General features: G+C 48.8%; 1 protein-coding gene across 1 annotated transcript in view; it reads right to left on the bottom strand.

Annotated features, from left to right (window-relative positions):
* The window catches only part of MYRIP (myosin VIIA and Rab interacting protein), a gene marked incomplete at both ends in the record, with an annotated part of 147,609 nt that overhangs the window by 2,083 nt on the left and 129,433 nt on the right, over positions 1-16,093 (bottom strand). Inside the window, 4 exons of the mRNA XM_080715871.1 lie at positions 773-833; positions 944-1,048; positions 2,475-2,636; positions 9,620-9,814. Of these exons, the coding sequence (XP_080571997.1) occupies positions 773-833; positions 944-1,048; positions 2,475-2,636; positions 9,620-9,814 (523 nt within the window). The remainder of the gene's footprint in view (positions 1-772; positions 834-943; positions 1,049-2,474; positions 2,637-9,619; positions 9,815-16,093) is intronic.

Below are 16,093 nucleotides of genomic sequence, written 5' to 3'. Positions count from 1 at the left end.
ATGGACTGATTATCGATGAAGAAAGACTCGGTAGTCACCGCATCCAGATCTTCGTGGTGGACTTGGCATCTCGTTCCCGTCCATGGGTCACGTGAGATCTACTGTGCACTCTCTTCATTTTGTGTTTATTTTTATGATGGGCACCTGAGCTAAAATAGCATTGGTGGTTTTATGGGAATAAGCAGCTCAGAGACAACTCAGCACAGCCCCCGAATTCTTATTTGCCACCCCGATGCACAAAAGTCTATACAATCTGTACACTTTTATAAGTTTGGAAGTAAAATCATCTGTTTGTAAAACCTGACCTGAACCCACATGTGACTACTTCAAGCCCCCGTCCACCACGGGGAATGTGAATATTCTCACGTTTGGCTGAAACAACGTTTGCCGCTGGGTGCTTCCGGGCGACCCAAGTCAAGATAGGTAAGAACCATTCTGGGTAAGAATTCCCCATCAGGTCTGGACCTCAAACTCAGATCCCAGGGTACTCAAGTAAGTGACCCAGGCTTCGTTCTTTGGAAGCTTTGTGATGTCTTTTCTTTTTTTTTTTTTTTTCTCTTGTGGGTCTGGGAGTTGATTTGAGGGGCCTACTACCTTCAAGGTACACCCTCTCCCCAAACCCTTTTTTTAAAAAAAATTTGAAACAAGATCTCACTACACCACACACTGGCCTGGAACCCACAATCCTCCTGTCTCCACCTCCCACACACTGGGATTACAGGCATGCACCACCACCTCCTGCAGGAGCTTTATAATTTTGACTCAAGCATACCTTTTACTGGAGGGGCAGGTAGCTTTCTCCTCTGCTGCCTTGATGTGTCTATGGTCTGTACCTACGAACACAGCACAGCAATCAATACGCCTTTGTAAAGTTCAAGGTATTCTATCTTTTGAACTGTCCAGGTCATTCAGTATTTCTGGATGTGGCTGAGGACGCACCCACCTGGCTCCTCTGCCTCTGTTCGCGTTTCCTTGTGAGGCGGACACACGGCGCTATGTTTAAACCCGCGATGGTCAGGGCTGAAATCCGGCTCTCGATATCGGAAATCTTAAAAGCAACACAAAGACAGAGTCAGCGGGGAGAAAGCGCAGAGGCACAGACTCTTTGTTCGAGGCGTCAGCACTCTGTGAAGATCAAACCCGCTTGGATGTACGCTCATCCGTGCATCCGACTTCTACCACGCCCTCCTCTATTCAGTGCTGTCGGGAGAAGATACGGAAGCTTCCCTTTTCCTTTTTAAACTTTTATTGATGCATTAGAGCCGCGCTTAACAGTGATATTCATGGTGATACCGTCACATCTGCACATCACATAATTTGGTCTGTTTCCTCCGCTTTTCTTTATAAGTTTCTAGTTTGGTAGCTCTAGAAGAAGCTTGCCAACGTATTGGCTTACTGTGCCCTTTTCAGAAAAAGGAAAAGGACTGAGCCCTCCCTGGGTCCTTCTACTGCCCCTGATTTTATTCAATACCCCAATTGCAGTGAGACTCCTTCCCTGGATTGCTCCAGCGTGCCCGCTGCGGGCGGCCGGCCCACATTGGGAACCTATTCTATGGCTCACCAATAACACCTGTCAGGGTGTTCCTGGGGGTCAGAGAAGGAAGCCAGGGACACTCTTTTGGTTTATAGAACAGAACATCACAAAAGCCTCTGAGAAAGCCACAAGCCAAGCTCCTACTGGTCATTTGCAACTGACGTGGATTAGATGCCCGCATCCTTATAACTCAAAGACTGCGCTCTCTCTGCAGGTGTGCTGGCAGCCATGTGGATAGGAGGGGGGCTTTCTCAGAGGGTCCTAAAAGGCAAGGTCGATGGGAAAGCAAGCTGCTGACCCCTGGGGCACTGGCTGCCTGATTCCAGAATAAGAAAGCATTTGTTTTTGAGATTTTAGCTCACAGGACAAAGGACAAGGATGGGAGACTTTTTTTTTTCTCAGTACTGGGGATGGAACCTCCAGGGGCATTCTACCTCTGAGCTACACCCCCAGCCCTAGTTTGGATTCTTTATTTGGAAACAGGGTCTCACTGAGTTGCAAAGGACCTCACTAAGTAGCTGAGTGTCGGCGAACCGCGATCCTCCTGTCTCAGCCTCCCGAATGCTGGAATTAATTACAATCGTGAGCCACCATGCCCGGCTGGCAGGAGACTATTGAGGGCTGATTTGGGCCTCTATTTCACATACAGATATCGTTAATTAATCATCTCTGATTAATGACCCTCAGCTTGTTGAAACAGGCTGCAGGAAATAAAACAAACCTGAAATTTATAGTAAGAAGTTATTTCGAAGGAAAAAATACGAGGCTAAGAGAAACAGGTCGAATATGTAAATAACATATAAATAACAAATTATATATAAGTATGATAACTTATGTAACAAAAACATAAATCATATACTATTGTAAGTAACAATATATAATTATGTTCCATTTAATTCTGAAGACTGCATGTCCAATGAGCGTGCCGGAGAGTCCTCACCTGGAGCTCAGCGTGGTGGACCTGGGCTGCGGCAGCGGCCACCTGGTCCTCCAGGTCGGCCAGCTCTGTCTCGTTGGTGCCACTGTGGATGCTGCGGGCAGCGTCTTCTAGGTCACTCAGCTGGCCCTCCAGCCCGTACACTGTGCCCGCCGCCAGGTACACCTGTACAGAGGGCACAGTCTCTGAGCTCAGGCCTGCAGACCTGGTTCAGGCAGGACACTTTCAGAAACCCTGGTAATTCAGGGAAGTGAGAGTACTGGGCCCAGCACTGGGGGAGAGAGATGGGAACCCCGTTTATAAATAATCATCACGCTTACGTGGCAGCGTGGGGTCTTGTCATCTTTCTTACTGTCAATCGTATCCACTCCCCACTCCAACTTTGCTGCCCGAAGAAGTAATTTGTAAATTGCTCTTGGTAAAATAGTACAAAATACACAGCGCGGGCTACGCAAATTGTGCATTTTCCCAATGACTTGAAAAAACGCATGTCAGGAAGAAACAGAGAAACGTTCATGATGGGAACTTTTCCCAGTAAAAGTTTTGATTGGTATTCAGGGATGGAGAAAAAAATCAGCAAACATCAAAAGGGTGGAATTAATTCTAAGTAATTACAAAATTTGAGCAAATCATCCCTGATAAGTGACCTTCTGCTTGTTTGAAACCGGTCAAGGGAATTAAAATGAACCTGCAATTTATAGTAGAAAAATATCTTATTTCCTAGAAAAAAAAAAGCCTGATACTAAGAGAAACATGTCCTATCTATTTATCTGTCAATTAGAATAACTTTTGAGACTCATTAAAATTAAACTGCAGATCAGACAAAGAGGGTAATTTGGAATGGAAGAAAAGACAGATTTTGACGTGAGTTTGTAAGGTGATTTTCGTAACAGTGGGCAGAATAGGATCACTGGAATAATTCACACTAAGGGATGCCACCCAGGGAGAAGGCAGGTCAGGCTGCCTCAGCCGGATGGAAAAGAACCCACAGCACAGGATCTAGATGCATCCAAGGACGAGGACTCCTTGCAGAGCCGTTCCTGAGGGTCAGGGAACAGCAGAAAGTTCTAAACCTAATCACAGCAATTTCTAGTTGATTTGAATGAAGTACCTGGTCAGGACTTTCACAGTTACTTTAACTCATGTTAAAAATACAACAGTCTGGTTGTACCACTCTGGAGGATCTTCCCAAAGGATCCGAAACCAGAGAACTACAGTCATATCTGCACACCCATGTCCCTAGCAGCACAATTCACAGTGGCCACAATATGGAACCAACCCAGGTCTCCATCAACAGATGAATGGATTATCAAATCATGGGATAGCCACACAATGGAATTCTACTCAGCAATCAAGAAGAACAAAATTATGGCATTTGCAAGAAAACGGAAGGACCGGGAGAAGTTACGTTGAGTGAGATTAGCCAGTCACAGAGAGTGAAGGGTCAGATGTTTTCTCTAATATATGCAAGCTGGGGAGTAGTGGGATCCCAGAAGAACTCCAGATAATGGGGGAGAAATCTCAGCGGAGCCAGGGAGGTGGGCTAAGGGAAGGGGAGGGAAGAGTGAGATTCATTAATAGAATTACTACCACCGACTATGTGTACATATGTGAAAATACTAATGTCAGTCTCAGTACTCTGTATTGGGAACGGGGATGGGGACCTGGGGTGCTAAGTGCTGTGTACGTGTCTGTCACAGTCCATATGATTTACATTATGACGTGATACTATAATGCACCAATCAAAGCATATTAAAAAATACAATAGAGCTGCTTATCATCCCAGTCCTTGGGAGGCTGAGACAGGAGGATCGCGGTTCACGGCCAGCCTCAGGTACCTAGTGAGGCCCTCTGCAACTCAGACCCTGTTTCAAAATAAAGAATAAAAACTAGGGCTGGGGGTGTAGCTTGGAGGTAAAACATTCTTCACTTCTACCCATAGTACTGCAAAAACAAAAACAAAAACAAAACAACAGAGTCAAGGACGAGCCAGGAGCGCCCCTACAAGTCAGGCATGTGTCCTGTACCAGGTGATGTGAGAACTGGGGAGGAAGGAAAGAACCCCGCCAGTTCCTTGGCACAATTCGTTCACTCATCTGTGTTAAAACCGACAATTTTACAAAACATCTCAGAGAAGGGCGAAGCAGGTGGAGGTGGATGCAGTGGGCTCGAGCATCCTCACAGGGCTTGCTGATCTGGGCGGCGGGAGCTTCCCTGAGCGGCGGACATTGGCAGCCACATCAGATGACTCCTGGTCACCAGGGCCGTGAACGTTCACTTGTCTATTTCTTTAGCATATGCTCAGCATCAGAGAAATTGTGTTTCTAAAAGATCAAGCCGGGCGTGGTGGCACACATTTGTAATCCCAGCATTTGGCAGGCTGAGATTGGAGGATCGTGGTTCGCGGACAGCCTCAGCTACTTAGTAAGGCTCTCCACAACTCAGTGAGACCCTGTTTCAAAATAAGGGATAAAAAATAGTGGTGAATAAAAACAATGAATAAAAAGAATAAAAAAACAATGGTGGTGGTGGAGATATGTATTTACTGAGCCAGGGGTTCAAGGTCTTTATATGATTTACCGACTCCCTCAAGGACCATTATAATCCCTATGCTACAGAGGAGGGTATTCTGTCTCCTGGGATGGCTCAGTGCCTTTCTTGGTCTCACTTGTGGGACGAGGCAGAGCCAAGGCAGTGAGCCCAGGGAGCTGGTGCCCGATGCTGTACCTTCACCCTCCCTGCCCTACGACACTGTGTTTCTGAGTCTTAGAATACTGGCCCATTTTACGTTTCAAACTTTAGCAAAAACATACCACAGTGCTTGAGGTTGTAGATGGGTTGCTGGCTGGAAAAAACAAAACTTATATGCCATATGATAACATATAAGGACATGAAAAGGTTTTTCTAGATGAGTAAAGAACAATTTGAAAAACATTCACCTGAAATTTCTTGCTTAGTTGAGGTCCACGTTTGGTAAGGACTGTGACTATGCTGTTTGAGTAATCTATATCTACAAACTCTAATATCACCGATGTCTCTGAGCCCATTGGCTAACTTCTAGTTCAACAAGCCTTTCCCCAAGTGTTTAAGAGACAAAAACAGGTGCTTTATAAAAGAACTTTGCAGTCAAATGACCCAGGGAAAGAGCCTCGACAGAGTTCTTTTTTTTTTTTTATTTTTATTTTTTGCGGTACTGGGGATGGAACCCAGGAGCATTCTACTTCCGAGCTACACGCCAGTTCTTTGCTGCAGGACTTCTCAGTCTTTAATGGGCTAGAGTGCGTCTCAACTTTCCTGGAAGGAGTACGCAAATTTACCCAACTAGTTTGACCCTAGAGCATTTTGTTGGACTGACTTCCACGAGGTACACTTGAGGGGACGAAGACAAGACCGTGGCTGGTAGAATTTCTTTCTTGCTGTCTAAGGACAGAGGCACCCTAGTAACCATGGCCACGCGCACAGGCGCTGGCGCTGCGTCCTCCCTGGTGCTGTCGGGGTTGCCTATGAGCTTGAGGAGGAGGATGGGCATCAGCCCCCAATTTGCTGGCAGAGCTGGGCTCCCGCGGGGCAGGTCCACCAGCTTGTCTACTGCATGGACAATATGGGCCAGAGCTAAGAGAAAACTGGGGCTGCCCTCCTCTGCCTCTGCAGCTGGGGATTATGGGTTACCCCAAGTGGCCTCTGCCTCTTAACAAAGATTAAAATGAGGCTTTTTCCCAGCTGGGGTGGAGGAAGGCAAGCTGGCCCAACCCTCCCACTCACCAGCCCCTGTAAATCCACAGCACGGCTTCCAGAGCAGCCTGCTTATCAATCTGACCTCTGCTGTATGCCCTGCTTTCTCCTGCTTTATTCCCTGTTTGATGACCTACAGGAACTTTACCACCAGGCCTCCCCGGCTGGCTGGGGTGGGTGGGAGCAATGGCGGACATCAGCAGGGGACAGATTGAAGGTGGGAGCAGGGAGAAGTTAGGAGCTTTCCTTTCTCTGCTTTCTCCCCATGTGGGCAACAGGGCTCTGGTTGGAGCCCACCCCCCATGGGTTGGAGCCATGTGGGCAACAGGGCTCTGGTTGGAGCCCTCTTCCAGGCTCCAGCTCCCCTGGATCTACCCAGGGGTGGTCCAGCTTCCTTCTGTCCCTACTCTTCCAGCACTAGGGCCTCTCTCTCTCTCTCTCTCTCTCTCTCTCTCTCTCTCTCTCTCGCTTTTTTGCGGTACTGGGGCTCCTGGAAGCCACTCTACCTCCGGGCTACACTCCCAGACCTATTTTTACATTTTTATTTGGAAACAGGGTCTCCTAAGCCAGAGCGCGTGGCTGGCTTCGAACCTGTGCGATCCTCCTGTCTCTGCCTCCCAAGCGCGGGGATTACAAGCGTGCGCCACCACGCCCGGCTAGGGCATCTCTTAACTTTGCTCACACCTCAGGTAATAGTTTGTAGTGAAACTCTCCTCTTTCAGTCCAACCTCAATAGCTACAGGAGAACTTCTCACAGCAGGGGGAGAGAGAGGGGGGGAAGGATGAAGAGAGAGGAGAGAGAGAAGGGGAGAGAGAGAGATAGGGGGAGAGAAAGAGAGGGGAGGGGAGAGAGAGGGGAGGGGAGAGAGAGGAGAGAGAGGGAGGGAAGGAGGGAGGGAGAGAGAGGAGGGAGAGGAGAGAGAGAGTCAAGTACACCAGGCACTCTGCCCAAGGGACTGAGCCCCATCCTGCGCTGCCCTGCCATGGAGGCTGGGATTAGCCCGGTTTCTGTCTTCAAGGGAGACAAGAGCTGATTTCCCAGCACTGACACCGGGCAGCAGGCGACAAGTGTCAAAACTGAGGGACTGCAGGAGATTTGAGATTCCTATACCCACCTTTAATTCAGTTAACAAGTCAATAATGAAAACAGGAGTGTGGACATATGACTCTGATCTTAGCCTCTCTGGAGCCTCAGGAGCAGTTTTTAAACGTGACTATTCTCAACCAAATGCTCTCTTTGATCTCAGAGTCCCCGCACGAGGCGGCCCGTGTTCAGAAGGAGCGAACACTGTGGCTGTTTCTATTTCTGACAGCCCCTGGCTCCCCAGCACAAAGGCGGCCGGAGCTAAGGAAGGAAGGCGAGCGCTGTACAAGACAGACCCACAAAAGCCAGGTCTTAATGAAATCAGCGGCTGAGGAAGCAGCCCAGGGCTCCTCCTGCTGCTCAGCCGAATCCCATCCTGGAGACGACAGAGCCCAGAGGCGCTCATGGCTCTGTGATGTGGGGAATATTAAAGAGATGAAGGGAAAACGGTCACCCTTCTCTCGCGCAGACTCCCACGGAATTAAAAGGAAACTAGATGGAATCTCTTTTGAAGCAAAGTCTAAAAAGTTGGAGGAGGAAAAGGGAAAAGGAGGAGGAGGCGGCGGAGGAGGAAGAAGGCAGTTAACTCCTTGGGAGTGGGAGAGGAGGGACCGGTGCTGGATGGGGAGTATTCAACTGCACACTGACCTCAAAGCACACCTCTCCGCTGAGGCTGCTGCCGCCATCCAGAACCCGTGGGCAAGTGAATGTTTTGAATGGAAAATGTTAATGAACCCCTGAATATAACATACAGTAAAAGGATCTTACAATAGAAATATTACACAGGCCACACATTTAAAATGGTCCTCAGAGGGAACTAGAGGCAGGCTGTCTCTGCTTTGAGTATTCTATGAAAACTGACCACTGTCATTTAAATAGGGATATTACCTGTATTTTTTTTTTACTATATACTTTGTAAAAAAAGTGCTCCGTTCCTGAAAAACCTATCTTTAAATTTTCTGAGTGTCAAGACAATCAACAGAGAAAGAACTATGTGAGAGACACATTTAAAGAACAAAGACCCTGCACATATTTTAAAACAAGCCTTTAAAAACAAGCTTTAAAGCTGGGCATGGTGGCACATACCTGTAATCTCAATACTTTGGAGGCTGAGACAGGAGGATTACAGGTTCAAGGATAGCCTCAGCAAGTAGTGAGACTCTCATCAACCTAGTGAGATCCTGTTTCAAAATAAAAATAAAATAGGCTATGGGTGTAGCTCAGAGGTAGAATGTCCCTTGGGTTCAATCTCCCCCTAAAAAGAAAAACAAAAAACAAACAAACAAAAAAACAAGCTTCATTCATAGGCCCTAGTTATATGTCCAGTAACCCCCCACCCCAAGGCTCCCCTGTGTCAGGCCGGGGCTGAGGGCTGAAGGAGGGGGTCTTGTCCTATACGAGTCTACACCTGGTAGAGATGGGGGTCATTCTGCACCTTTTCAATCCCCTAATATTTACAGTGCTCGGAGATGTGTTTGATGGTCTGCCACAACTGGCTTCTGGCGGCTAGGGGGAGAGATGAGGGGTGTTGCCAGGTGCCTACAATGCACAGGATCGGTCCCCACAGAATCATCTAACCCAACATTATGAGTGCCCGTCGGATGGGAGAAGATCCAGTAACAGAAAGGACGGGATCTTGTTGACAAACATTGGGTCTCCTGGGAGTCCACAGAGAGAGAAAGAGAGAGAGACACCTCAACTTCAAAAGTGAAACAAACCCTGGCATTATCACCTTCAGTCATTCTGTCTTGTTGCTATTTCAACATTAATTTAAAAAAAGAAAAAAAACCCACCTCTAACAACAATTCCTGATTTCTGGGGACTCCACAAGCAGGGTTGACGGCTGTACTCCAGAGATGGAGAGATGGCATCACCTTGAGTTTGATGCCAGCTTTGTGGGAGGGCCAGGCCAACCAGAATCAGTAACCATGGCCCGGTGGCTCCCGTCCAAATCACCCTGTGTCTCCCTTGATCTGCAGCCCTGGAAACATCCCACCAGACGCTACTGAAATACTCAACAATAATTGCGAAGAGTCTATTTCCTTCTTCCTTTTTTCCCCTTGTCTTTTCAAGGAGGAGGATAGGTACATCCATGACTAGCAGAGGTACCTGTTACTATAAACCCAACTCTCAGGTCCTCCAGGGAGCACGGAGAGCTTTCCCAACCTACCCAGTCACTAGCCACGCCCTTCCCTCTCCGGGCCAGACTCTACCTTGAGTGTCAAGAGTATTTTCTTCCCTGGGAAAAGGAAGGACATTACAGAGTCCTTTAACATAAGTAACTGCATTTGCAGACATTCATGCTAGACTGGGCTCACCCACACCTGCTTACGTTTTCTTCCAGGGAAGTCAGCTGCTCGTCCAGTCTCACTTGGTCTGTCCCAAGAGGAAATGTCCCCTTCTCTCCATCAGAAGGGGCTGCTGGGAACTCCCAGGTCCCTGTAGACTCTGCTATCAACTCCTCTGTGGCATTGATGACTTTCAGCACTTCTGTGGAGATGTTGCAGAGAGAAACAGCAGAATACTTCTGTTTGGTCCGATAACAGAAGGGGACAGAAGACAAGAACAGCACATTAACAACGACACAGAAATTCTGCGCTGTCATGGCACGCATCGTGAGACCGATTCCATCATCACACGCACAAACACCTATGTTCTGAGGAGATGGCAGGATAAAAACGCTACAGGGCGGAAGGGGACTTAGAGGAACCCTGATATTCCTTGGCCTGGCCTCTGTGACTCTCAGTGGGTTATTCCAGACTTCTGGGTGAGGGAGGGAGGAAGGAGAGTTCAAGGAGAAGCTGTCCGTCCTCTGCCCATTGCCGAGAGCTTAACGTCCATTCCCTCACCTGCTGGAAGATCTCCTTCTTCCATGTAACGTCAGCCACAACCCTGCTAAACCACATCTACAGCGCGGTCCCACGAGGGAGCCTTCTGGGCCAGGAGCCAGGAGACCTGGACTCCAGGTCGGGCTCCAACTTCCCTCTTTATGGGACCTTGGCTAAGTTACTTCTCATTTCTGGAACTCACTTTGTCTTGGGTACTGAGACGAAAGGAATGCTGGGAAGACTACCGAGAATACTAAGTACTGTTGGCACAGTTTCTCCGCAGCCTCCTGTGGACACTGCATGCTTACTCACACGCCTGTTTCCCAGACCACTCTCCCTTTCTTTCCTCTACCACCAAGGTCAGCAGAGAAACACTCCATTTCCATCCTCCCTTGCAGCTAGAGGTAGTCATGTGACATAGTTCTGACCACTGAACCTGAAAGAGAAGCCTACTCAGCAGGTTTCTAGAAAAGCTTTTGTTTTCCTTTTCTTTTCTTTTTTTTGTGGTACTGGGGTTCCTGGAAGCCCTTCTACCTACGGGCTACACTCCCAGACCTATTTTTACATTTTTATTTGGAAACAGGGTCTCCTAAGCCAGCGTGTGCGGCTGGCTTCGAACCTGTGCGATCGATCCTCCTGTCTCTGCCTCCCAAGCGCGGGGATTACAAGCCTGAGCCACCACGCCTGGAAAGCTTTTGTTTTTCTAATTAGGGGAGTAGATGCATCCGGCCCCCTACCCCAACTTGTGTCTGCTTAGATCACAGATATGCAGCTTATGAGCCAACAAGAGTGTGAATGAGTACCAGGCGGAGAGGGAGAGTTCAAACAACGCAGAGTGAGATGTAGCAGAAAGACGGAGAGATAACCCCAGACAGCAGTGGGTTAGCCTAACCACTGGGAGCCCCTACCTCCTCCTGAGCATCATGTTAATAGGGGGGGGGGAGCTCTCTATCTGTTGAAGCCACTGTTGGCTAGGCTGCCTGTTATTTGTGGCTGGGGATATTTCTGACCGACACAAAACAGTCTCCTCAATTTATATCCATGGTTCGAAGTTATTATTGATCCAGATTTGGGCCGAGGTTACTGGCGGAGTAGAGACACTGCAACCATGAGTTATCAGCATCTTTGAGTTGCCCTGGACATAGCGTCAAGCCATAGCTAGGCTCAATGTGGCCTGGTATTTGTTTTCTCCATTTATAAACACGCCTGCTTATCACATCACAGGGTTTGTAAATTGGGAGTGAAAATACTGCCCACAGCCATGCTTTGTTTCACTGTAAATGTTTCAGGAAGAAAACCTGGAATTTGAATGCCTTTGGTGGGAAATAGCTTTCTAAAGTACCTGACTCCTATATCCTGTCCAAAATATTAATGTTTGCTATGGCTTTATTTTTGTAAAAATCTGTTCCCCCATGTGGATTCTACGGTAGGTTTTATCTTACTAGCAGAGGTTACTGATAACCTTCCCACTTTAACAGAGAATCAAAAGGGAAGGGCTAAGTGTTGAGTGGCCAAGTCCACTGGGCTCCGTAGTGAGGCGCACGGTCACCCTGTCCTGGGTCGAGGGCACATGAGCCCAGAGGGCTCCTCTCCAGCCTGTCTGTTTCACAACGGATGTTTGGCAAGACAGCTGTGCTCCTTCTGGTTCAAGGGGCTTGGCTGCACACCCCAAAGCCGGCATCTGGGGTATCAGGGGAATGAGATACAGGAAAGATGGTAAAGACCCTCTACAATAAGGAAACAGCAGGCTCTCTCTGCACCTTAGAGGAAACCTGCAGAGGGTGTGTCCCCCCATCCAGGGCCCTATGACTTGATGTGGCAGATTTTGGAGACCAGTTGTATTCAAAATGACCTTAGTACAAATTAGCCGCCACTGTTTGCTTAAGTCCATTTTGGAAAAGTCGACATCGTGTGCCTGAAGGTAGAGGTGTTACCCTGCTCCTGGTAAATAAAACGTATATTTAGAAAGGTTGTCCCAAATTCCGTAGACAAGGCACCTTTTCATATCTTTTGAAAAAAAAATGGGTGTTTCAGGGGTTCAGAAAAAAATCAAACTACAGCCTAATGGAAGAGGACAGGGATGTGTGAACATTTATACCAACTTCTACCTAGTGCAGGGTTATCAAAGGGCCCCAGTTAATAATGGGAAGAGCTTAGGAGACATTTGAACAGAGCGTTCAGCATCCTGAGTCCAACTAGGTTTTGTTCAGTATCAAAGGGTGGGCTGGACATCAGCATTGTTTACTGGTCATTGCTTCGTTCTATCCAGGAGCAGCCGGCCTCATCCAATCATAAGAAACGCAGGGCTCCCTGCCAGCCACCTCCGAATCCCCCAGCTTTTCAATTGAACAAAACCCTGCCCTCTGCTAAATGTACTGTTTGTAAGAAGGTTGTGGAAGGGGCTGTGGATTCTTAACTCTCGCTTGGACACAAAACATTTGCACAACAGAGCTCCTTCTCTGGGCTGTGAGTACGCCAAAGATCAGGGAGATTCGGGGGTGCCCGGCTCCTGTCCTACCGGCAGTTAAGTTCCAGCTATCTCCATTTCCAGTAGGTGCAGCCCACCCCCGACCCCAGAGTAGAGGCCACGTCCTCACAAGAAGGCTGGCCTCAAAGATACCGGTGACCGAGGGGAACTCAGACGGCGGAAGGAGAATGGCTGGTTTTCTCTGCAACAGAACCCAATTCAAACCATCAAAGCAATAAAAATTAAATGGCAACTTTATGATATGCCAGGCACATGCATGATTTTTATGAATCATGCCCGGCGGATGCCAACACGCACAGGCAGAGCACGCACCCTGGGCTGCGGACCCACCACGGAACGCTGCTCGGAGGTACTCGCACTCCTGGTCTCCCAGGGGCCGAGAGTCAGCTCCGAGAGGCCAAGCGTGCACTGCTGGGGTTCGGTGTATGTCACAGCCCCACGAGGAACGTCAGGCCCATTAACAGGATACACGATCCATGGGCTGAAACGGGTGGGAAGGTCACAACAGAGCCAGACGCTCCGGCCCCTCTCAGCCCAGGCGGTGCCTGCTCACCGACAAGGTAGAGAACAAACGTCAAGCTCATGAGGACCCACGCGTCCAGCCTGACTCACAACCCCAACAGGACCAGGCAGACCTTTGAGAGGGCTATTTAGCGCTCCAAGGCTTGGTCTGGCCAGTGGGCATTTCAGTGGACCCAAGACAGAAGACTAAGTCGGGCCACGGCATACACACCAGCTGTATCACTTCTTTTTTCTCTGTGCAGTCTTTGCTTTTTGTCTCCCGACCCACATACTCTCTCCTTAGCGATCTCTCCGTCCTGTCCCCCTGTGGGCTCTCTCCTTCTATAAAACGTGCAGCTATAAGCAAATTCTTAATTCCAGTTACTCTTCTTCATCAACCGATTCCCAAAGCTGTGCAGAGAACAAGGCGTTGCCAGGGGGAGATTCTGAGCCTGCAGAGAGTTCTAAAGAGAAACTATTTGCGTTCGACTATTAGAAAGGCAGGGCTTCTTAGCAATCTTTACAGATGCCCCTGAAAAATCCCATGTTACCACTGTTCTTTCCAAAGCTTCGCACTGGACCAAGAAATGCAAACTCATTTCAAGCTGTACAAGCATGAGAAAGCTCCTTCCCAGAACACGGGGCACGTTCGAGTCATTAGATGTTTGGCTTCACAGAAGGAGGCACTCTGGAGTTAAGGAGGGGGGTGCTCTAGCCCGGCTCTGCCCGGAGCATGGGCACACCTGTGTGTTTGTGTCTACGCTGGGCTCACGCAAAGTGCCAGGCAGTGATAAGGAGGGCCGCGCCTCTGCCCCGGTGTCTGTGTGTGTGTCTATAATATGGTGTGGGTCAAAACGTTTTGAACCAGTGTGCACAGATACATGCAGAAGAGAGAATTTTCTCAGTTCTCGGGGGGTGGGGGGCTGTCCTTGATCCAGGCCAAGGGCACAGAGGTGAGAAGAAACATTGACACCAGGTTCGTTTTGCTCTTTGTGTGTGTGTGTGTGTGTGTGTGTGTGTGTGTGTGTGCATGCATGCATGCATGCTGGGGACTGTGCTCAGGCATGATGAGAGAGAGAGAGAGAGAGAGAGAGATAGTTGTTAAGACCAGCCTCCCGCCGGTGACCCTCCCGTTTTAGACTCCCAAGTACTGGGATTACTGGTATGTACTGACATGCCCAGCTCCAATTTTTATATTAAATGTAGTATTTTGATGCCAGGTTTCCTGGGAGAGGGGTGAAAGCATATAATCTTCACAGCTGGCTTTACAAAATAGAGAAATTTGGGAGGAAATGGGGTCTCCAGTCCTCCTTTCTGCCCTCTGATAGATGAACGTTATTGGGGACCCATGGGGGACAACTGGACACGGTTTGCATTTTCAGGCCATCTTGTGAGCTGAAGAAACTGTGGGTCAGGGAAGAAGATGTGGACCTGAGCTTTGAGCCCAGAGACGGTGCTGCCCAAAGCCCTTGCCCGCTGCTGCACCCCTTGTGCATTCCCTGCACCCGTGGGCTGTAGAGAGTGTTGGTAAAGCAGAGTTAGAGAATCAGTTGGATCAGTGAGCAAACAGGCTCTAAGGACAGGAGTCTCTGGTCATCCTGCAGCCCCTGCAAACACGCATCGCCAAGAATAAGCTCTTGGGTTTGGCGAGCCGACACCCAGCCTCACAGGAGCGCTGGAGAGCCGCCCGGTGGTGGGCTTCTGCTCTGAACCCTGCAGAGCCCACCTAGGGCTGAGCAGCCAGGACGACCACAGTCAGGAAGATGCTCTGTAAGGCAATCTGGACCCCGTCTCCATGCCGCTCATCCGTCTCACATCACAGACGCTGCCCTGCCATTGTGAGCGGCTTCAGTCAAACCAGCAGAGCAAGCTGGGAAATTTGCACAAAGGCCCGGATTTCATGTATTTCTCTCCTTTTCAAAGGTAAGAAAAGGAACTCCATATGCCCTTCGAAATAGTTGACAGAAATCTGCGAGAAAAATTCAGCGTGAATGTGTTTCAATCCTCAGGAAACAGAAGGCTCTCCAGCAACGCCTCTAAAACCCGCCAGAACATGCTCCCCGCCAACACACTGGGGTCTCCAAAGAGGGACTTGATGGAAGAGGGCGGAGCAGAACTGCACAGAAAAACTGGAAGACGAACTTAATGAAATAGCATCGCTACTCCGCCGATACTGTGGCCAAAACCAGAAGTCCAGGCAATGGTGACTGTACGGCAAACTTTTTTTTTTTTTTTTTTTTTTGCGGTACCAGGGATGGAACCCAGGGGCATTCTACCTCCCAGTCCTATTTTTTATTCCTTATTAGGAAACAGGGTCTCACTGAGTCGCAGAGGGGCTCACTAAGTAGCTGAGGCTGTCCGCGAACTATGGTCCTCCTGTCTCAGCCTCCCGAATGCTGGGATGACAAGTGTGCGCCACCACGCCTGGCTCTTAAGGGCAAACTTTTTAAAGCACACTGTCTGTGATCTGCTTCCATAATTAAGTCCCGTGGTCTGAGTACTTCTGGTGCAGCTCACCTGGGTGAGGCCACGTAAGCCTGGCAAAATGACAGAGGATGGGGTGGGGTGCTGGTCCCGTTCCTGTGCTCAGACCCCCGCACGTGACGCCCAGGCAAGACTTGCTTTCTTAAAGGCCAGGAGATGATCATGGCCACTGATCATTTTTGCTCTTTTAAAAATTTTTATTGGTGCACTATAGTCTCATATTCATAATGTGGATCATGTTGATAATGGAGTATATTCACACAGTACCCCTTCCCCATTTCCCTCCCGACACTGTGTCAGGTTAACAATGTTATATTCACACCACACAGTCACATATAGCTTTTCCGTTACTGGACATCAGCCTTCTTCCTCCTCTCCCCTTCCTTCCTGGCTTTGCCGAGGTTCCCCCTCCATTATCTGGAGTCCCTCTGGTATCCCTGATACTCCCTAGCTCGAGCATATTAGAGAAAACATATGTCTCTTCTCTTTCTGTGCTTGGCTGATC

This window comes from Muscardinus avellanarius (assembly GCF_963383645.1).
Source record: "Muscardinus avellanarius genome assembly, chromosome: 18".
NCBI lineage: Eukaryota > Metazoa > Chordata > Mammalia > Rodentia > Gliridae > Muscardinus > Muscardinus avellanarius.
This window is presented reverse-complemented; position numbering and strand designations above follow the sequence as displayed.